This window comes from Candoia aspera, chromosome 14, assembly GCF_035149785.1.
Source record: "Candoia aspera isolate rCanAsp1 chromosome 14, rCanAsp1.hap2, whole genome shotgun sequence".
Taxonomy (NCBI): domain Eukaryota; kingdom Metazoa; phylum Chordata; class Lepidosauria; order Squamata; family Boidae; genus Candoia; species Candoia aspera.
In genome coordinates, this window is record NC_086166.1 from 220472 (window position 1) to 243526 (window position 23055).

General features: G+C 46.6%; 1 protein-coding gene across 7 annotated transcripts in view; it reads left to right on the top strand.

The window, feature by feature from the left end:
• The first annotated feature begins 52 nt into the window (after positions 1 to 52).
• KATNIP (katanin interacting protein) overlaps positions 53 to 23055 on the top strand; it is a 29768-nt gene continuing 6765 nt past the window's right edge. For 6 of the 7 annotated variants that reach the window (XR_010068719.1, XR_010068720.1, XM_063314960.1 and 3 more), the window contains exons 1-16: positions 53 to 349; positions 438 to 610; positions 2557 to 2651; positions 4633 to 4767; positions 5861 to 6095; positions 10315 to 10440; positions 11469 to 11671; positions 12540 to 12643; positions 13266 to 13368; positions 13734 to 13946; positions 15478 to 15618; positions 17112 to 17919; positions 19536 to 20273; positions 20614 to 20822; positions 21284 to 21362; positions 22672 to 22849. Coding sequence is in view for 5 of the 7 variants with exons in the window: in XM_063314960.1 (XP_063171030.1) it covers positions 288 to 349; positions 438 to 610; positions 2557 to 2651; positions 4633 to 4767; positions 5861 to 6095; positions 10315 to 10440; positions 11469 to 11671; positions 12540 to 12643; positions 13266 to 13368; positions 13734 to 13946; positions 15478 to 15618; positions 17112 to 17919; positions 19536 to 20273; positions 20614 to 20822; positions 21284 to 21362; positions 22672 to 22849 (3602 nt within the window). In the remaining 2 variants the exon portion in view is untranslated. The remainder of the gene's footprint in view (positions 350 to 437; positions 611 to 2556; positions 2652 to 4632; positions 4768 to 5860; positions 6096 to 10314; positions 10441 to 11468; positions 11672 to 12539; positions 12644 to 13265; positions 13369 to 13733; positions 13947 to 15477; positions 15619 to 17111; positions 17920 to 19535; positions 20274 to 20613; positions 20823 to 21283; positions 21363 to 22671; positions 22850 to 23055) is intronic. The other variant, XM_063314963.1, reaches the window with a different exon arrangement.

A 23055-nucleotide genomic window follows, 5' to 3' on the forward strand; every position in this document is an offset into this window, starting at 1 on the left:
GCCCTGGGCCCGCGACGCCCAAGCCGCCGCGGTAACCACGGCAACGGCCCAACAGGCGGCGGCGGGCCTGGCGTGGAGGCAGCTTCGCCGCGCCTGGCTGGGCCCCGGCGGCCCGGTTCGGGGCGTGGAGGGAGCGGCGGCGGAGTTCAGCAGTTCTCGCGGAGGCCCCGGGCGCCCCGCCGCCTGCCTCGTCGGAGGGCCGCGGAAGGTAGGCCCCGAGGGAGGCGGGCGGGACTCGGAAGGCGCTCCTCCGGCTTTGGTCTTGCAGGCGCGCGCGACCGAGGGACATGGTGACCGACTTCGATGAGAAGCACGACGAGCACTTGGTGCTGCTGCAGCAGAGAAACAGGTAGGCTGCCTCCCGGGGGGGTCCATGGCTGGAGAGGGGACGCCTGGCCGCCAGCCCGCCAGGAAAAGGGACGTGTCTTCGGTTCCAGGATCCTGAAGGCGCTCGAAAGGAAGGATCCGATACAGATCCGGCTGAAGCAGCTGGAGCAGGGCTTTACTCTGTACGTGAACGGCGCCAACTCGGAGGCGAGCCACTGCCGCAGCCGCAGAGTCAGCCCTCCGGCCCTTCTCGGGAGCAGCGCGCGCACCGCCAGGGCGAACCGTGAGTTCCTTCCTGTCGCTCCCCGCGGGAGGAGTAGCCTTGCCCCGGGAGCTCTCACCGGTCAGCGGTGAGAGCTCTTCTGTTTTGGAATTATTTAAACAGGAAAAGCCGAAGTTTTATGAACAAGAAATTTGACACATAACGGTCAGGTCTTTAAAAAATATAAGCCAAACAAAGGGAATCCGTTCTACCTTACTGGGCTTTGTCTGGGTAATTTCCTGAACAGGCCCTGCGTTAGTCTGCAAAACCAACATATAGTTTTGAGATAGTTTTCTTGTAATGCATGAAGTATTATCCTGAGATTGAAGTATATAAATCCTCGGTGCAGTATATAAATCCTCTACAACCACACTTGTTTAGGTGGAGGAACTGCACACACAGGCTAAAGGAAAAGGAAGTTCAGAAAAGACACATGCACCTTACTAACAGAACAAAGATTGTTGTGTATCTTAATCATAAACAGAGGCTTGGAGAAAAATATTTGAAAATGTTGGAACTATATTCGTCTAATTTTCTTGAGTACAGAGGGCAGAAAGATTTATTATTTAATAATAAATAAGCCTGAAATAAGCCAGGAATTGATAAACATCCCCATTTGGGTGAACTTTTCCTCCACTTTCACTTGCAGTATGTCTCACAGACTTTACTCGGCTTATTTTATTTTCCATTTTCGGTCACATAACCAAAAAGTGGTTTAGGTTTCTGGTGTAGTATCATCCGTGTGAATTGTGAAAGTTGGCATATGCTGTCGGGCCACTGGCCAAGGTTGCAGCTTTTTTCCTCTGTGACAGCTATCACAGATCCCCTTGGGAAAGGGTTTACGAGATGGGAGGAAAAACCAGCAGAATAATTGCTGTCATTGAGCTACCGTATATACTATAGTCAGGGCTCTGGTAACACAGCCCAAAATGCCTATGCTGAAGTTCGGAGGATTAATGCCCCTCCTGGCAGGCATTCACTGTTCACTGTTTCAATGTGCACTGTACATCGTAATGTTTCACATGCCATGGTGCTGATGCGCGTTTCTGTTTGGGAGGGAGCTGCTGTGAAACCTTGTGCCAAGCTCTGTATCTATGTTCATTTCAATGGAATGTGTTTGGGTTATGTGCTCTGTTCAAGGACTTTTCCCGTGGACCATCAGAAGCCGTTAGGAGCACCTGGGATTGTGAGCTTGGGAAGATTCTACGGGGGGGGGGGAGGGATCTCATTTGTAACGAGGGTTTTTAGTTTGCATTTGGTGCGCTTTTTTCATTCTCAGCTTTCTTTGTGATCCTGCATACTATTCTTTAATAAATCAGATATCTTTGTGATCCTGCTCATGAGTCTGATGGTGTTTTAGAATAGGCAACCATTACAGGCATCAGGGCCGAACCATTGCAGGCCTGTTCCACGCACGTCTTGACTATGGGATAAGCAGTGAGTGTGCAGATTTGTAAATTATTCTTGACTATTCAAGGTGATGGAGTAGCTCCAGAAGCATTCTTTCATTGGGGTGAATGGTCTGTTAAGTGGCACATGCAGTTCCATTTAAATAAGGCTGCGCACACTGGAGCAATAGGTCCAACATAGAGACAGAGACTGCTAGAGGCTGAGCAGCTGTCATTTCACAGGAAAAACCCTGGGGGTTCTAAATAAATCATGGAGAGCTTAATGAAGAAGTTGAGGCAGCATGCAGCAGCCATGAGAAAAAACTCCATGCTAGGAAATGTAATGCCTTTATACAAATTATGGTATGTTTGCACCCGGAATAACATGTAGCATTCTGGTTGCTGCATTTGATCTCATACAAAAGCTTGCCCCAAAGTAGATGTCTATCAGCTGGAGTCTTTGATTGGGCAGCACCCAAATCGTGCTAATACGTAACCTAGATCCCCCTGCTGCTATGTAGAGTGTCTGGACTTCGACCTCTTCTACTCACACTGCTCTGACTGCTCATTTCCTTTCAGATGTGAGTATCAAAGACCTGTTAAAACAAGGAGAGCAGCGAGAGAGGAGCACCCAAAGTGCACCCAGTAAAATCCAACGCCGGGAATGGCTCCAGGTACGAACAATGGGAGGAGGGAGCAGAGTCTTTTGTGCCTTGGAGCGGTATCAGTTTCCATTCCTGGCACTTTTTAAATGAAGCTGGTTAGGGCCTGGAGAGAGGGATTGGAAAGCCAACTTCTAGTCAGAGAGGGTGCCCCCTATAGCCCTGTTATTCCAAGTCCCATCCCTTCCTGCTGAGAGAGGGATAACTCTCTGTTCCCTATCATCAGTAATCAGTCTCAAGGATTAGCTGAGATACATTTTTATGCTTTGGTGTGTATCAGCAAACAGTGGAGACAGGGTCTTAATTTAATCACCAATGGATGCTCATTGCTACTAGATACTGCAAAAGGGTTTTCCGGAACGTTAGGCAATGCATTAAAACAGACATGAGGCTGTTGTATACTCCATAGCATGTCAATTCATGGGGTGTGAATATCATGTATCATTAGGCTTATTATATACATTGACTAAGTTTTGGGTTGCACCTGAAACTGACCTCTCTTTTGAAGCAGCATTCATCTATAGACACTATGTTTTCACTGTATCAGACCAGCCCTTTGAGGTCAGTAAGACTATTGGTCTTCATTTCCCCCAGTGAGCTTCCTGGGTTAGGGAAATTTTCAAGCTTGTTCTTTTCAGTTAGAAGCTAACATTAAAAGCTCACTGGCTTTAATTGGTATGTTAAATTTTACATATAAATGTACATTTATAAGTGTGTCTTCTACTCCTCTCAGACCTTTCAGTGGCCTTTGATACCATTAATCATAGTCTCCTGGGCTGCTTCCAAGGGTTGGCTGAAATTGCTGGGAATGATCATTCATTGATGCAGGCTGAGGTATCATCAATACTCTGATAATACTCAGATACACATCTTTAACCTGGGCTGAACTGGAGATGCAATGGAAGTCCTGACCTACTACCTGGAGGCTGTGAGGGGCTGAATGGGAAGGAACAAGCTAAGTTGAATCCCTGCAAGATGGAGCAACTATTTTTCTGAAAACCATCTGGCTACTTTGTCAGCTCTGATTTTGACTCTGAACAGTGTGAAACTGCTCCCCCCAAAGAAGCAGGCCTATTATTAGGGCTTTCACCGGCATCCACAGTTGCTGTTTGAGCAACAGGGGGAGGATGTGGTCAAGGGGGTCTTTGTCCTGCTTCAATTGCTGACCCAGTTGCAGGCCTTCTTGAATGTAGCACCCTGCCTACTTGGTGGTAATGGCCTGATATCAGAGCCATCTAATGCTAGTCTGCAGGCATGCATTGGCTCCCAGTAATTTCTAATTCAAGATGTTATTTTTATGACCTGGTTCCCAGATATCTTCAGAATCATGTCCTTTTGCAGAACTGACCTGTCGGGTCCACTCATCTTGAGTAGGGATGTTGAGAGTACCCCCCATAGTGAGATCTAGGGTGGCGGGCCAGGAGACTGTTTTTCTGTTGCCATTCTATCCCTCTAGAACAGGTTGACTTGACCGTTCAGATGGTACCCTCTCTTGGTATTCAGGAAGGCAGCTAAGACAGCTATTTCACAGAGCTTTTCATCTATAATAACTGTTCCTTGCACCTTGGGCACCAGGGTGGGTGGATGGTTCAGTTTTATGTATTTGTTTTATGGACGTTAGGATTTTGATACTGTAAACTGGCAGAAACCTTTTGGATTACAGCAGCATACAACCAATTAAATAAGTGATGTGTGAAGCATGCAACATTCTTCAATTTGTTAACAGGGCATTTTAAGACCCTTAGGGGTAGATGTCCTATCATAGACAAAGACATAAAAGAGAGAAGCACTGAGAACAAATGTCTGTTGGAAGAGATAAAGGTGATCCCAGAATAAAAATGAGGGCAGTTGCAGAGTCAGTCTGGATCAGGTCTGACTATAATGGATCCTGACTTGTGTGATAGCTACAGCAGCAGCTTTAGTTCTAAAAGCAATTTATTCCTCAAGGCAGTAATATTAATATACTGTACACTGATTTTTCTCAATCTTCCAGAAAGCCGTGCAGATCAAGACAGAAACTGGATCTAGGCTCTACATTGCTCCCCCCTCTGAGTATGCTGAGGATTTTGAACCTGATGAAAGTTTAGATGTACAGATAACTGACTGTGAAGAGAATGGTACTTCCCAGGTAAATAGATCTGCTGGCTGGTCAATCGCATCAGATTTTTAAAGAGGAATCACAAGCACGGGGATTTGGAAACATGCTTTCCTTTCTTCTAGAAATGGGCAAAATAATCTTGCTTCTCCTTGCTTCCAAAGGCCATGTCAGAAAGATAGAACAGAAGGCTATTGGGGGAGTCTTGCCGTTCAGAAAAATTGCATATTTTCTTCAGCATCTGGCTCTCCAACCCAGCAGATGCGGCCTGATCCTCATCTGGGAGGGTCTAGCTAGCCATCGTGGATGACAGCCTCCAGTAGCCTCCCTGTCCTTTCCAAGTTGGCAGCCAGTATCTTACCCATGCCGGGCATGAGGAGTCTTTGGATTCTTCATAGAGGAGGAAGGTGAAAGGGAGAAATATCTTTCTGCCAAGTCATCTTCTGTTCTACTTTTAACATATAACTCTAAGCATGCTTAAATTAAAAAGAAAATTATATGAGATTAGCCTCGTGTGGCACAGAGTGGTAGGCAGCAGTATTGCAACCAAAACTCTCCTCATGACCCGAGTTTGATCCCAGTGGAAGCTGGATTCTTGGGTAGCTGGGTCAGGTCGACTTAGCCTTCCATCCTTCCGAGGTTGGTAAAATGAGTACCCAGCTTGCTGGGTAAGGTGACGACTTGGGAACACAGTGGCAAACCACCCCGCTATGGTCTGCCAAGAAAACATCGCGAACGTGGCGTCCCTCCAAAGGGTCAGACATGACTCTGTGCTTGAACAGGGGACCTTTCACCTTCACACTATATATGAGATTGCAAGCAAACTATTTGATATTTGTGTGCTTTTTTCCTCAGTTCATTTGGTAGTTGATGATGATTGAGTTTGAAGTAATTATGAATGCAAATTTCACCCATTTGTATTTAAATCCAGACTTTATTTTAAATGAAAGAGAAGAAATCCTGTTTAAAGAAATTAAGATGAAATAATTTTGAGTTATCCACATCAGTACTTTCTTCACTAATTGGCAGTGGCCCTCCATGTTTTCCTCCAGTCATATCTGGAGATGTTGGGGCTAAAATCTGCCAAACCACTATGAGATGTCTGAGCACCTTCTGTTTGTGCCAGGAACTCCAGCAAAGCTTGGAGTTTACCATGAGTCAAGAAGGGGAATGTTCGGAGGACTCTGACTCAATTGAGGAGGATGTGCCCACTGAAGTCTCTGAAATGGAAGAATCAGCTGAATGTCTGGGAGGGGGCACTGAGCCATTCCTTGCTGAAGCTGTTCTCTCCCCTCGGCCTGGAGCAGGCTCTGGTCTTGCTGCTGATCCTCTTGTGTTGGAATTCAAGCCTAACTGCCCAGGTAAGTCCACTTATAGGGGGTGAAGAATTACTAAGTTTGTTTGTACTTGTTGTGATGAAGATCGGAAGACACTTCTTTAAATATATCTTTTATCCTTATTTCTTCCTCTTATTTCTTTTTTTGCACTTTTTATTCTTTTTTTTCTTTCTGAGTTTAGTTTGCATTGTCCGCAATAGAAGAGAATATATGTAGCTCAGGGTTGAACTGAGGAGTCAGTCTTTGGTGCTCTCTGAGCTTGGTTGTTTGCTTGCAGACATTTTATTACCTGACTAGGTAACATCTTCAATGCTGGTGAGTGTGGGATTTTCTCCCTGTTTATATACAGTAGCTTGCTCTGCCGGTGTTGGTGGGGGTGTGTGGTTTTCTCCCTGATAGTTCCTTGATTGTTTGTTGTTGTTTATTCATTTAGTCGCTTCCGACTCTTCGTGACTTCATGGACCAGCCCACGCCAGAACCTCCTGTCGGTCGTCAACACCCCCAGCTCCCCCAGGGACGAGTCCGTCACCTCTAGAATATCATCCATCCATCTTGCCCTTGGTCGGCCCCTCTTCCTTTTGCCTTCCACTCTCCCTAGCATCAGCATCTTCTCCAGGGTGTCCTGTCTTCTCATTATGTGGCCAAAGTATTTCAGTTTTGCCTTTAATATCATTCCCTCAAGTGAGCAGTCTGGCTTTATTTCCTGGAGGATGGACTGGTTGGATCTTCTTGCAGTCCAAGGCACTCTCAGAATTTTCCTCCAACACCACAGTTCAAAAGCATCGATCTTCCTTCGCTCAGCCTTCCTTATGGTCCAGCTCTCGCAGCCATATGTTACTACAGGGAACACCATTGCTTTAACTATGCGGGCCTTTGTTGTCAGTGTGATGTCTCTGCTCTTAACTATTTTATCGAGATTTGTCATTGCTCTTCTCCCAAGGATTAAGCGTCTTCTGATTTCCTGACCGCAGTCAGCATCTGCAGTAATCTTCGCACCTAGAAATACAAAGTCTTTCACTGCTTCTACATTTTCTCCCTCTATTTGCCAGTTATCAATCAAGCTGGTTGCCATAATCTTGGTTTTTTTGAGGTTTAGCTGCAAACCAGCTTTTGCACTTTCTTCTTTCACCTTCATCATAAGGCTCCTCAGTTCCTCTTTGCTTTCAGCCATCAAAGTGGTATCATCTGCATATCTGAGATTGTTAATGTTTCTTCCAGCGATTTTAACTCCAGCCTTGGATTCCTAAAGCCCAGCATGTCGTATGATGTGTTCTGCGTACAAGTTGAATAGGTAGGGTGAGAGTATACAGCCCTGCCGTACTCCTTTCCCAATCTTAAACCAGTCCGTTGTTCCGTGGTCTGTTCTTACTGTTGCTACTTGGTTGTTATACAGATTCTTCAGGAGGCATACAAGATGACTTGGTATCCCCATACCACTAAGAACTTGCCACAATTTGTTATGGTCCACACAGTCAAAGGCTTTAGAATAGTCAATAAAACAGAAATAGATGTTTTTCTGAAACTCCCTGGCTTTTTCCATTATTCATCGGATATTGGCAATTTGGTCCCTAGTTCCTCTGCCTTTTCTAAACCCAGCTTGTACATCTGGCAATTCTCGCTCCATGAATTGCTGAAGTCTACCTTGCAGGATCTTAAGCATTACCTTACTGGCATGTGAAATGAGTGCCACTGTTCGATAGTTTGAACATTCTTTAGTGTTTCCATTTTTTGGTATGGGGATATAAGTTGATTTTTTCCAATCTGGTGGCCATTCTTGTGTTTTCCAAATTTGCTGGCATATAGCCTGCATTACCTTGACAGCATCATCTTGCAAGATTTTGAACAGTTCAGCTGGGATGCCGTCGTCTCCTGCTGCCTTGTTATTAGCAATGCTTCTTAAGGACCATTCAACCTCACTCTTCAGGATGTCTGGCTCTAGCTCACTGACCACACCGTCAAAGCTATCCCCGATATTGTTATCCTTCCTATACAGGTCTTCCGTATATTCTTGCCACCTTTTCTTGATCTCTTCTTCTTCTGTTAGGTCCTTGCCATCTTTGTTTTTGATCATACCCATTTTGGCCTGGAATTTACCTCCGATGTTTCTAATTTTCTGGAAGAGGTCTCTTGTCCTTCCTATTCTATTGTCTTCTTCCACTTCTGCGCATTGCTTGTTTACAAATAATTCCTTATCTCTTCTGGCTAACCTCTGGAATTTTGCATTTAATTGGGCATATCTCCCCCTATCACTGTTGCCTTTTGCTTTCCTTCTTTCTTGGGCTACTTCTAGTGTCTCAGCAGACAGCCATTTTGCCTTCTTGGTTTTCTCTTTCTTTGGGATGTATTTTGTTGCCGCCTTTTGAACAATGTTGCGGACTTCTGTCCATAGTTCCGGGACCCTATCTACTAAGTCCAGTCCCTTAAATCTATTCTTCACCTCCACTGCATATTCCTTAGGAATATTAGTGAACTCATATCTAGCTGATCTGTGGGTCTTCCCTAATCTCTTTAGTCTGATCCTAAATTGTGCAAGAAGAAGTTCGTGATCTCAACTACGGTCAGCTCCAGGTCTTGTTTTTACTGACTGTATAGCTGTCCGCCACCTTTGGCTGCAAAGGATGTAGTCAATCTGGTTTCGGTGTTGTCCATCTGGGAAGTCCACGTATAAAGCCGTCTCTTAGGTTGCTGGAAGAGAGTGTTTGTTATGCACATTGAGTTGTCTTGGCAAAATTCTATCAGCCTATGTCCTGCTTCGTTTTGTTCACCCAGGCCATGCTTACCTGTAATTCCAGGTGTCATTTGACTGCCCACCTTAGCATTCCAGTCTCCCGTGATGAAAATAACATCTCTTTTTGGCGTGTTGTCCAGTAGGTGCTGCAGATCCTCATAGAACTGCTCTACTCCAGCTTCTTCAGCATCTGTGGTTGGGGCGTATATTTGGATCACTGTGATGTTAGATGGCTTGCCCTGAATTCGAATTGAGATCATTCTATCTTTTTTGGATTGTATCTGAGCACTGCTTTAGCCACTTTACTATTAATTATGAAGGCTACTCCATTTCTTCTGTGGTCCTCTTTTCCACAGTAGTAGATTTGGTGGTCATTTGATGTGAAGTGGCCCATTCCAGTCCATTTCAGTTCACTGACACCCAGAATGTCTATCTTTAATCTTGACATCTCACCAATAACCACATCCAATTTGCCCTGGCTCATAGATCTTACATTCCAGGCTCCAATGGTGCGTTGATCCTTAGAACATCGGATTCGCTGTTCACCTCCAGCACCGTCGGCCGCTAGCCGTCCTTTCGGCTTTGAGCTAGCTGCGTCATCACGTCTGGGGCTAGTTGAACTCATCCTCTGTTCCTCCCCAGTAGCATTTTGACCATCTTCCGACCTGGGGGTCTCATCTTCCGATGGTATACCGACATATCTCTGGTTGTACTGATCCATTGAGTTTTCACGGCAAGAATACTGGGGTGGGTTGCCATTACCTTCCCCAGGGATCGCATTTAGTCTGACCTCTCTGTCATGACCTTCCCGTCTTGGGTGGCCCTTCACAGTTTAGCTCATGGCATCATTGAGGTGCTCAAGCTCCAGCACCACGACAAGGTAACGATCCTTTGCTGAAGAGTTCCTTGATTAGGGTATTGTTTTCTGCTTGATTGTTTGTCTGATGTTAATCCCTGCTTATCTGGGAGTAGGCTGCTGGAGAGGATGTGTTTTTTATTGTCTAATTTGAATGGTGTGAATGTTTGCATTGTGTTTTATTACTGTTATTAAAATTTTTAATAAATTTTTTTTAAAAACTGCCCAGGTAAGTCCAGAATTGTGCCAACTCTCTTTATCTTCAGAGTCAAAGGGTGCATTGGTTAGCTTGGCCCTAAAGCAGTCCTCAAAAGAAAGGATCCTTTATCTGCCTAGTAAAAAACGGGGGCAGATTGCCTTTGAGTTTCTAATCACTTTAGAAAAATTGAAATAACTTTGGCACTTTCCTTATCTTTTTGCTTTATGTTTGTATGTAATTGGCATATGCTGGTTTAGGGCAGCATGTTGTAATTTAAGTTGGCCTTCAAGAGATAATGTGTCAGATCCTCAGTTGGATTCAAGGATAGCCCCCAGGTATGCGGATGGTCTAAAAGATGCCTTGGGAACCCTATGCTTGATGCTGACTTGATGCTTTGTCACTCCAGAATAAGTTCCTTATTGATCAGTGCAGCTGATCTTGGTGTCTGTTCTTTCTGCAGGAGTTAAGAAGGAGCAAAGTCTCTCTGCAAAAAGGAAGGGCATTGCTGAAGCTTATGTTCCCATCAAACCCGTGAGCCCAGTGGCTGCACGCCTGTGCCTGGAGGAACAGGAAGGAACCCCCTCCAGTAAGAGAGATGTTGTTTCTAAGCAGCTCCTTTAAGAGCTTGACAGGAGAACAGAAGTTGCAGTGGTGAAAGGGGACAGCGGAAACATGCCCATCTTTTCCCTTCTCTCAACAGGGGCATGCTCAGGATGCTGTTTGTTGACATATTAGTTCTCTGATGCTGGTAGCCCCCAGAGACCTCATTAGTTAGGCAGCAAACTCTCTCTCCCAGAAAGAAGTGAAAGAAAGCGATGATTGTACCCAGTGTGACTCTCTGAATCAGGATGGCCAGTTTCCTTAGATGTTGATGGTTAGTGCTAGGTAGAGGCCCTCAGGGTGGCAGCTGTGTTTTGGAACATTAGTTTGAAAAGCTGCCTTTGGCCATCCAAATGTGCCATTTTACTCAATTTCCTTTTTGTTAATTGGCATTTTGATTTCTATTGTTTCTTCTGTTCCCTTACCTGTCATTCTCCTCATTTTTCTTGTTGCACAAACATGGTTCAGCATCAACTTAGCATCACTGAAGTATTTCTTGATTCTAATCATTCTGCTTTTCACACCTCCTTAAAGGCTCCCTTAATAAAGCTGTTCCCCCACCTGACCTACCTACATTTGCCCAGCTACAGGCTGTTGAATCCTTACATTCTCCACCTTAATTCTTCTGCTGTTCTTGAAATATTGCTGCCTGGAATCACCAGGTTTTGCTTGGCCAATTTGGGGGGAGCAACACAGGAGGCTTCTTGCGGTCTCCACACCGCACAGTCTTTCACTGGGTGGGCTAACTGGTACCAGGTGCCAGTTCCTTCCCGGAGGCTGTATTATCTCTCTGACATCCTTGGAGAAGACAAACAGTTTGCATTCTGCCTTACGCAGAATGCAGGAGAAGGTGCCTCTTGAGTTTTGCTCTTGTTAGTCTCTATGCTGCCCAGGAGTTTGCTCTCTTGTGACTCAAGAGCCTTTGCAACTTTAGTGCGGGGATGCTTCAGGCCCAAACCTGCTTCCCTCTGACCAAGTGGTCAAAAATTATTTTCTGCTTCTTTTGGATGTCAGGACCAACAAGCCGATCAGAAAGACCACTCTCAGCTCTTCGGAAAAATGTTTGTGAGAAGAAGGATCCAGCATATGCTGCTTCTGTTGTCCTCAAAGCTATGCAGGCAGAAAATGAGATACTACAAAAGGAGCTGCTCTGTAGGCAGCTGGAGGTTTCTGCTGGCTTCATAGATGCTGAGCTGAAGCAAGCACCCTTTGCAGAGGTCAGTAGCATGAGGGACTCATCTTAACTCAGAGAGCCATGGCAGGGCCTGGCCACTGCCGTGGAAGCAGGTAATTCAGCCGCTGCACAGAGGGACCTGAGAGACCCAGGACTTTCTTCCAAAATGTTGCGTTGCAGATGTTTGCTTTGAAATGGACCGTGTGCTCTGTCCAATATTAAGTAAAGGCTTTCTTTTCTTTTGCTTCCTAGAATTTTTTTTCTTGCAGACAATGAAATAGAGGCTAATTTTCTTAAGGAACAATTCTACTGTCTCCTCTTTGTGATCTGTTATTTAACATTTTGCTCCATGAATACTTGATCTGTAAGGGTTGAAAGCACAGAAATCTCTCTTGAAAGAGATGGCAGAATACCCATTCACTCACTTGTTCACTTTTAATAGTTTTACTTCAATCACATTTTTTAGAAGCTGTTGGTGACGGAAAAAGAGTAGTGTACTAACTTTCAAAGAAGAGAAGCCCCCCCGTACTTGCCTGGAGGTGAGACTTGTGAGCCTTTTCTGTTCCTGAAAAGGAAGGTCCCATGTGTACAACCCACCAATTCTCATGTGGCCGTGGCAGAATCCTACCAGTCTTTTAAAAACTGCCCATGCTGATAATTGTGGAATCAGTGTCCAGAATCATCTAGCTGCTGAATGTCAATCCAAAGAGGGTTTCTGTGCAAGGAGGAACCAGTAGAATATTCTCTGCCAAGAGCTCTTGGTGAGGGACGCTGACTGCTTGAATATAATAGGCTCTGTAGGATGTGGAAATTCTGAGCAAAGCCTAAGCTCCCGATTCAGACCAGCCTCCAGCGCTGTCTGGAGAGTGAAGCTCTCCTGTGAGTTTGTCCTTTCTTTCCCTTCTGTGCAGTCACTGCTGGCATCTGGTTCTGCAACAGCGGACCTTCCCCCCAAGCAGCCGGAGGAAACAGTTGTCTCCACAGCCCTGGAACAGATTGGACTTCTGGGAAACAGGTGGCAGTTTTGAGTCTTTTGAGGCCATTCTCAGGTGCAAGATGAGGGGGCAGTTCTGAGGTAATGCTGTTCTATCCCTGCGTGGAGATGTCAAACAGATTCCTGTGCTAGTCCTGCTCTCTTCACTGCATCTGATTACGGGGGCATCCAGAAGGCAACGTGGGTGCGAGTATCTTCATCTGGAAGGGGTGTTTATGGAGGCCATAGGTTGGGGTGTGGGATGGCAAAAGGGGATTCGGAGACTGAGCTAGGTTCTTTATAAAGTTTTGAGACAAAGTGTCAGTGTTTTCATAAGGAAGTGTGAACTTGTGCTCTGAGCAACACAAGGAATATCATCTCAGCTTGCTAGTTCTTGGTATATAACATTCAGTATTTCGCAATCTTGCACAAATACTCCTCATCAGTAAAACCAGTGAGCCATTTAACAAGAAAAGCAGGGTTAGGGTAAGGATTGTTCACAACTGTCAGGTCTGCTACTTCATCCTCCACACCCACTGAAAGTCCTTGTCTTGGGAGTTTCAGAATAGGTTCAAAGCAATGGCTCTTCCAGGTCAAAAGAAAGAAGTGCTGACTTTGCTGCTTGTTTGCCTGTGATCTCTTCAGCGTTTCTTTTCCTGTTTAGGCAACAGAAAAAACTTCTGAACGCTCTGCAAAAGATTGAGAATCAGTCTGTCTGCTGTGGCCCTGCAGCTTTGGGCTTTGGACAGCTAGAGCTTCCTGTTCTGGTAGGAAGCAAGACACTTAAGAGCACTGAAGTCACAACTTTCAAATGCAGCATTCCTCATCTTCATCCCTATCACGTTACTTAGTAACAGCCAGGATGGGTTGGATGGTCCTGAAGAGGGTGGGAATTCCAAACAGCTTTCCTCTGGAAAAAGGGTGTTCCAGCACGTCATGAGTAGACTATGAAAACAGAAATGTGGGGTTGGACTGAAGGGGAAGGCTTGCTTGAGTAATGGGCCCATCCCTTACATGACACAAGGCACGATCCATCTGGCCACTCTGGGCCCCTTTGGCACTTTCGTGCGCGCCATGTTCAGGCCTGTTTGAGGTCAGTGTCCATAGTGATGTCCTGAGTCTTTCTTTTCAGGACCACATGGAATTGGAGAAGGAGGTCCGGGATGCCATCTATATCACTATAGAGATCCTTTCCAACTGGGGAGATGCAGCCTGCGTGGGTCTGACAGAAGTGGAGTTCCTTGATTTGAACTTTGAGAGGGTGTTTGTGTCGCCTCACGATGTAGACATCCGGCATGCGGATCCACCTGGAGAGCTGGGCCGCTTGGTTAACCGAAGTGCAAATGTAAGCCTCCCACTGTCGATTTTCAAGTGGCCATTCAAGGACCAGCAGGCACATTTTTGCACACCAGGTGTCCCTGGGGCAGTTTATTTCTAAAGCACATTTCTGGTGCTCCAGAATGACCCTGGGTGGCTTACAAATTACAAAAGGAAGAAATCACAATATCAAGGAAGGTGATAGTTGCCCAGAGGGAGCAATAAAAGTCCTCTTTCCTGTATAACACCCAACCTAAAGGGGTCTGACAACCACCCTAGCACAATGCCCAGGGGAAGAGCCAGGCTTTCAAGGCTCCTCTAAAGGCAGGCAGGGTGTGGGCAGTTCAAATCTCTGGGGAAATGCTGTTCCAGAGGGCAGGTGCTGTGAGAGAAAAGGCATGCTTCCTGGGTCCTGCTACATGACACTGCTTAACTAATAGGACCTGGAGTGTGCCAGTGCTTTCTGAACATACAATACAGGCAGAAACCACATGGGGCTTTAGAAGTGATAACCAGCACTTTGAATTGCACCAGAAGCCTATTGGTAAGCAATGCAGCTCAAGGAGCAGAGGGTGAGGGCATAAAGAGACTTACCCATAATAAGCTCACTCTACCACATTCCAGATCAACTGCAGCTTCCACATGGTCTTCAAGGGTAGAGTACATTGCAGTAGTCCTCACACAAAGCGAGCAAGGCATGAGTGACTATAAGTAAGGTCTCCCTGTCCAGGAGTCGATACAGCTGGCACACAAGTTGGATCTGTGCAAAGGTGTTCCTGGGTTCTTACACTGTTCGTTTGATTGATTGATTTCTATAGCCACCCATCTCAGCAAGTGACTCTGGGCGGCTTACAGCAATAAACACTTCCCAGCTCCCTGGTTCCTTGGTCCCTCGGTGGGATGTAGGTTTCTGTTTCTTCTGCTCAGGTAATGGCTCAGGGCTGTGAGGGAGGTGGCTGTGGTTGCTCTGGAACCAAAGCTTCTGGCTTTGCTACCTGTTGCAAAGAATCAGACGTACTCTACTCTTCTCAGCCAAGTTCCAGGACCTGTGGACTGCACAGAGATGAGCAGTGTAGACTGAGTAGGAGCTGTGGGCTCAGCAGGCAGTTTTAATAATGAACATGAGAACTGCAGGTAAACAGGAGACAGAAGCAGGTGGCGCTGTAAGCATCCACGAACAGTATGATTTTCTCACGTAAAGTTCTGGAATTCTGAAAAAAGTATGATAAAATTTTGAATTACCATGTTCTGCTGTGGTAAACTTAGGAAAGTTTTGTAAGTCAACTGACTCCTCCCAAGGAGAAAGGAGGGGATCAGAAGTGCCACCCCTGCTAATCCTGGCACTGGTATTCTGTTGGCATTCTTACAAGCACTAAAGTGGATTAGGCCAAGCAGGGCCGCCTTGGAACCACCATCACGCTTCCAGGCAGCTTCCCTGCTTGCCCAGAGACGGAGCAAGCCTGCGCGTCCTCAGGAACAGGAGGGAACACTGCTTTTCCTTTCACCGCCACCTTTGTCTCCAGGGTGACGGGCCAACCATCCGCTTCATTGTGTTGCAGGTCCGCAAAGACCTTCACCCCTGGTCATGCCTCTTCCAGCCTCCCGTGCAGCTGTACTTTATTGTTCGAAATCCCAGCCTGTCGGGAGACTTCGGCCTGTCCAGAATCAGGATCTGGAATTACAGCTCTCCTGTTAATGGTGTAAGTGACTGCTCTGATCTCAGGCACCTGAGCTTTGCCTTTCCATACTTAGTAGGAGCTAACTTGGGTTCCAGTCTCTGGAACAGGGGAAGGAGAACAGAGGGGGCAGACAGCCATGATTGAGTGAACTGCTTTCTTTTATTTGGATTCATTCTAACATTAGGTTGAAAAGATTCTATCTTGGAAGCAAGATCAAAGGTTGAAACCTGCTGCTGCTGCTGCGGCGTGGGAATGAAATATTTTTGTACGGGGTGGTCTGTCCTTTAGGAGGCTCCATGCCAGCCTGCACCCTGTGGCACTGAGCTTGCTCACAAAGCTGTTTTGGAAGACTTCCCCTCCAGTTTTGCGCTGCTAGCCTGACACTGATTACATGCTGAGCCTATGCATTGGAGTAGGGTTGGCCCATATTTTATGGGCAAAAGCCAAATCCCCAGAAGACAGTACAGCTTCCCTGGTTCTGAGAGCCTGCTTTGTTTACTGTAGCTCCAGGTATTGAGGGAAAGAGGATTTTCCAAGCTGGATTAGAGAGAAGCAAATCCTGATCCTTTATGACTTGTTCCCAGCTGTGTTCTTGGAGAGAGGTGTTCGTGTGTACACCCTTGTACCAAACATGAAACTCGTGGAGCTGTGTACAGCTTTCCAGGGATTGCAAATGGCATTTTGTTTTAATCAGAAGCGCTCCATGTGACTTCTTCAGCACAATCTTGCATCTTGGGGGCTGATAAGTGACCTCTCCAGATTATTGAGAAGAGAGCCTAACTTCAGACATGTCTCAGGCAGTGAGTGGGAGGCCCTGTTCTCAAGAGACTCTAGGGAAGGGCAGTGGAACACAGAAAAGCAAGGGAAGGAGGTCAGTTCTTCGGCCCAGAATGAAACTGTTTGTTGAAAAAATCCAGCTCTCCTCCACAATGTATGGGTCTAAGACTAAGCAGTTTAGGATGCCATCCTAAACTATATTCAACCCCAAATGGATTTCCCATTATGTCACATTAGGAGAGGGAGCTGTGCTGGCCAGGTTGAGGCTTATTCTTACAATGCAAACTCCAAACAAACTATCTTGTTCCTGCTCAGAGTAATCTGTTGGAGGCCTCATTATGTGCCAGTGTTAGCCAAGGGCAGAGCCAAAAGTGGGTGGGGTCACCATTTTACTTCCTTTCTGGCATCCTCCTTTTCTATGCAAGGAACTTGCAGTTTTTGGTGAGGAACATAGGAAACAGGACGGTTACCACACCAGGGAAGGTTATAAATGGGACATCCCCACACTGCTAAGTCTTCCAACACACAGTCCCAAACTCAAAGCCAGGTGAGCCCTTGGAGAAGACATCTGCCCATTTTTCAACCCAGTTCCTCAGCATATTGTATATTTGATTCCTGAGATACCAGCGGGGGCTTTTACAGTTTTCTACCAATTTAGTGTGCTTCTCTGTGGATTACAGTTTGGGGGTAGTTTGGCTTTGGCTTGGCCATCAAAACATCTTTCTGTGTCCCATCAGGATCTGAATATTGGAGCAAGAAGTATCATTGTATACGTTGATGGGCATCTAATCTTTGCTGGGGAGCTGCAGAAGGGCTGCTTAGCTCCTGATTCAGATGGCAGCAGCTGCACCTCCATCGATCTCCCAACAGACCTTCCCCTTCCTCCCAAGGGAAAGCCAGAAAAGGGCTGGGCTCCTGCGGATCTGAGCGAGGAGTCTGACAAGCTGCTGCTGTTAAATTGGAAGCCTTCCATAAAAGAAAACTGCCCTGAGGAAGAGGAGAGAACCAGTGATCCCGACAAAGGGGGAAAGTGTCTCCAATCAAACCCAAACGCCAGGACAAACACCAGCAGCCTTGCTTCCCTGGGGACCACAGAGTGTGTCTCCCCTGAGGAGGACCGTTCCGCAAGTGAGAAGATGGAAGAATGTTCTCAGTCCCCCAGTTCCACTTCCCTGGGGATCCTGACCTCTCCTGAGGCCCAAGGAGAGATACGAGTCAGCTCTGGAAAGCAGAAGCTGCCCCCTTTGGGGCCACAAGTCCAGCTGCCTTCAGAGAGCATGGAGAGGGGCTGCCCAAGAACAGCTGATGGGAGTCCCTGTCTCTGTCCCGCGGAGCGAAAGCAGCCCAGCAGTGAGGCCCCGGACACAGATGAGAGGCCCTCAGGGGAGACTCAGGAGTCCATCCCCGATTTGGACTTCTTGAAACCTCTGCTTTACAAACACAGTGGCACCCCTGAGCTGTTCCCCTTTGCTCAAGATCTCAAAGACAGAGAGAAGGGAGAATTTAGCCACACCTTATGTAGGGAGGAAGCCACACTTGGCAAAGGTAAGAGCTGATGATCACCAGCCAATTACTTCTAGGGATTGTCCGGTCACCCACACTTTGAGTAGAATAGGTTTTCTGTACGTTTAGACCAGGATTGGAGTATTTTTTTTAATCCATAGGGGCTACCTGTAGTACAGGTTTTAGAACAGGGGAGCATACAATTGTTTATATACATAGCTCTATGCTTCATGTCCCAATCAATCTTGGCTTAAAGCGCTGGGAAAATGAAAACATCCCTCATCATGTGTCTCTCTACAGCTCACATGGCTGAGAAGGCACTAGAAATGTCTGTGATCACTGGGCCTTGCAAGATTAGAGAGCCAGTTTGGTCTAGTGGTTAAGGCAACCAGCTAGAAACCCAGAGACAGTGAGTTCTAGTCCCACCTGAGGCCTGAAAGCCAGCTGGGTGACCTTGGGCCAGTCCCTCTCAGCCCAACCCACCTTGGGTTTGTCAGCAAGCATGGCAGGAGGGAGGAGAGGCTAAGCTTGCCACGTCAAAAGTGCTAAGTTTTAGACAGGGAGCATTTAATTGTTTCCCACAGGTGGAAAATGGCGTTCTGCTTCTCCTCTCCCTCTTCCTTCACAGTTCACTTAGGGTTGGATCACACAGTGAAGGACAACTCAGACGGTTCCTAGAATGCATCAGCCACTCTTTAGAGCAGGGATGCAAAAAACATCACTTTTGTGATGTAAAGAATTTTCTACCTAAATAGGTGGGAGGAAATTTGGGGGTATTTTTTGCCTTTTGAGGGTTTGGGGGAGGTTAAAAGACATCATAGGTGCTTCAAGGCTTGCAGATTGTTAAGAAATCCATTTGATTCCTTAGAATTCCCAAATCTCCCTCCTAAAATGGAGCTTGGGCTCACCCACTTTGGGTATCCACCTAAAGCTTAGTGTGGCTCTCAAGTGCATAGGCAGTATGACCTCTGCCATAAATGCTCCACCCTGGTGGCTCCTACTATGGGAAGTCCTCCATGTGTCTGCTGGGGACATAAAGATCTACTGATCTCCATTCGTGGAGAAAACCCTCTTGATGAGGGAAATAGGGAGTTTGCTGGGAGATACTTTTCTAGCAGGTCTTGTTTTGATGCACTGATTGTCCCTGTCCTTTTTCAGCCAGCGAGGCACGTGAAGCTGTCATGACTGGATTTTCTATCTTTTTAAAAACTTGTGTTTCAAAATGAAGCAGTTGGTCAAACGTGTAGTGTGGCAGGTGAGGTTTTGCCTGGGCAGTCATGTACCAAATTTGTCCTTGGTTGTTGCTGATTTTCTTGAATTTTGCCACTGTAGTTTGTGTACTCCAGATCCCAAACTTGGACAGAGTTGATTTTCAAAAGCTTTGGAAAGGCCTTTCCATAGAGGGTGGGCTACAGTGGAGCTTGGAGCCACTGTGCTGTTCCCTCAACCAGTCTCACAAGAGTGAGCTCTCGGCCAGTTTTCCTGAATCCTCGGACTCGGACCTTTCCCTGTTCTTCCTGGGTTCTTTTAATATTGTACTGAGCTGATGAACTCAGCAAGTGTTACTGGTTACTTGCTGCTCTCATTTTACTTGTACATTTTTTAAAAAGATGCCTGCTTTCTCCCTTCATCCTCGGGTACTGATTTCTCCATTTCAGAGGAGCCTCTCCCTGCCAAGGGCAGTACAAGGCCCTCAAGGGCCAAGTGGGGCACCTCTCAGGAGTACATGCTGCAGGAATCGTGGAATTCGTTGTTGAAATTCAATCGTTCGCATCGTGGTCGAATCTCCAATATGGATTTCCAAGGTGACATTTTTGATGAGTTTCTCCACCAACACAAAATTAGCCGGCAAGAAGCTCAGAAGCTCAGGATAAAGGACAGTACGCAGGAGCTGCCAACACAGAAGAAGGGCAGCAGTTGCCTCGACCTGGAGGATGACAGTGACTTTAAGATCCCTGTCTTGCCTTATGGTCAGCACTTAAGAATTGATATCAGGTCAACCTGGGGAGACAGACACTATGTTGGTCTGAATGGACTTGAACTCTTCAGCTCGAAAGGCGAGCCCATCCAGACTGCAAAAATCACAGCCAACCCCCCCGATATCAACATCTTGCCTGCGTATGGCAGGGACCCCCGGATTGTAACTAATCTGCTGGATGGAGTGAACCGGACACAGGATGACATGCACCTCTGGCTAGCTCCCTTCACTCCAGGAAAGTCCCACTGTGTTTGCCTGTACTTTGCAAAGCCATGCGAGGTAGCCATGATTCGCATCTGGAATTACAACAAGTCTCGCATCCATTCCTTTCGGGGTGTGAAAGACATCTCCATTCTCCTGGATGAACGCTGCATTTTCCAAGGAGAAATTGCCAAGGCTTCAGGGACACTTGCTGGAGGTAGGGGCAGATCTTCTCTGCTTTTAATCCTGCCTTTTGAAGGAGGGTGGAGCAATGGCTGTTAAATCCTGGACCTGGTCATCCTGTTAGCCAGCCCTCCTCCTCTTCTCTGTTAACTGTAGAAAAAAAATAGATTTTTCATTAAAGCCAATAGTAAGCTGGGAGAACAACCTTACTAGACCGTTCTGGCATTGTTTGTCTGCTATTCCAGTGCTTGGCTTTTGTATTCAAGATAACCTGGTGTAAGGAGGGTCTTCGTATTTACTTCCAAGGAGAGGGAGGGGGAGAGAGAGCTGTTCATCTGGTGGATACTGTCACCATAAAGTTGACAATGTTTCAGCTCCAGAGCAGTTTGGAGATACCATTCTTTTCACAACGGATGAGGACATTCTGGAGGCCATTTACTGTTACGATGAGTCCTTGGAGGAGGAAATCGAAAGCAGGCGCAGCCTGAGTTACGAGGAAGAGCTCAAGAGGCCACGGACTGCTGATGGAGAAGGGGATGAGAGGCCTTTCACTCAAGCTGGCTCCAGGACTGAAGGCAAGCAGGTTAGAGCCTAGCTGTGAAAATGGGTTTTCTCTCTCTCTCCAAGCCTGTCTCCCCCATACAGAGCTGGGAATTAAGATAAGGGCGTACCTGCAGCTGCTTTAAGAGGGCTCTGAAAACATCCTTCTCTGGTGTTTAGTTGAAACACTCCTGGAATTGACTGTGTGAGGTGTTCGTGTTTTATTCAGACTGCTTAAATTTTAAAGGACTTTGATACTGATGATAAAAATTGACCACACCTCAGCCTACCAGGAGAAGGGACAGGCAATAAGAGTGATGGTGGGAGGCTGTTGAAACTATTTTAGGGCATGCTGGGCCCTTGAAAGGGTGGACCAAGTGGGGCATCCTTTATGCCCAGGTGCCCATTTTTAAGGCATTTTTATTTCTCAGAATGCTTCTACTGTAGGAGAAAGAAGTTTAGTTTTGTTCTGACTTGCCCCTTGATTATCCAAACTTTTTTTAGAGCCAGAAGCAAATTGCTGAGTCAGATTCCATCTCCCAGATCATGACAAGCAACGAACCTGGAGTCTGCTCTGGAAAATGTATGTCCCTCTTTTCCCATCTGTCTTGTCTTCTGAAGGGGGGTGCACGGCTTGCAGTGGACCTGTGTGGAAGAGACTTTGGGCAATGGGCTCTTCACTGAATGTGCAGTTGATTGAAAGATGACTTTCCACACAAGGCAAGAGCCATTAGCTTATGGACCCTTTAAGGAAAAATCCAGTAGTTTAGTGGAAGGAGAGTTGTAGACCAATAGTTATTTCTTATGATAGCTACGTATACAAGCTCAGGGCTGCTAAACTGGAGAGAGACCCAGGCTGTTTCTTTCCCCTTCTTCTTGTGAGCTTCATCAAGTAGCCATCCAGCTGTTCTCCCAGTGGCATTTTGCTTGGCTACAGGAAGGAATTACTTGCGTTTACAAGAGAGCTGGCAGCTTGCTTGGCTACCTCTTCGCCTCAGCCAGAGAGTGCCTGTTAGGCAGGGTGATAAGTGGATTCCTGGAAGTCCGGACCAGAGTGGGAAGAGAACAAACGCAAGGCCAGGACAGAATGGCTGCACTCGTCTAGCACGGCTGTGTTAGCTTACACAGCGTATTGTCTTATTAGACTCTCAGTTTGCTCAGTAACTGAAGTTCACTGGATAAATTACTTTTTATTTATTTTTTGTTTGTTTATCATATTTATATGCCACCCATCTCACAGAACTCTGTGACTCTGGGGGGTGTACAATAAAACCATAAAAATAATAATTACAAAAATACTCTAAAAATTAAAACATAAATATTATTATAAAAAACTAAAAAGGGTAGGGAAAGCATAGATGTCACCCACAATAAAGCCACCTTGTTAGATCCTGATTTCCATGAGACCCCTAGCCTGTTGCCATAACCAAGTTTTAAGGGGCTTCCGGAAGGCCTCGGGGGGGGGGCAGTCTGCCCTTGGAGGGGATGGTGTTCCACAGGGCGGGTGCACCAGCAGGAAAGACCCATCTCCCGAGTCCTGCCCAACGTAGTTTCGCAGCAGATGGGACCTGGAGCATCCTTTTCTGCCGGACCTGACGGGACAGGCAGAAGTAATCCTCAGACAGCCTGGCCCTGCCGGGAAGGATTTTAAAGGTCAACACCAGCACCTGGACTTGGACCCAGAAGCAGACTGGCAGCCAACACAGCTCATGGGGCTGACATGTAATGGGTGCCAGTCTAGGGGTACACATAACCACACCAGATGAAGGTTCCAGATATGCCTGAAGGGAGTGGGGGTGGCGTAACTGTCCAGCCCCGTTTCTTGCCGCAGTTCAACCCTGCAGCAAGTTTAGCGTCTCCTCAGAAGCTGATCCTGCTCTGCCTCCCTTAAGGCCTGCTGCTGAACTTCACGGCCTCTTGGGGAGACTCGCACTATCTCGGACTGACAGGGCTTGAGGTGGTTGGAAAGGATGGCCAGACAATCCTGTTCTCTGTGGATCAGCTCTCCGCGTCACCTCAGGATCTCAATGATCTTGTGGAGTATGTGGATGATTCAAGGACCTTAGATAAGTGAGTATCACTCAAGAGACCGGGAGCAAGGAGAGAGCTACTGGCCCAAGCTCATACCTACAGCAGACGCGGGCTTGAGGGGAGGAATGGCAGGAGGGATGTTCCCCTGAGAAGTTGGATCAGGCAGTGGGACATTGTTTTGTTTTTTAATTTATATTTATCATCTTGTTTTTAATCTGATTATTTATCGCACTGGGGAATTTGTA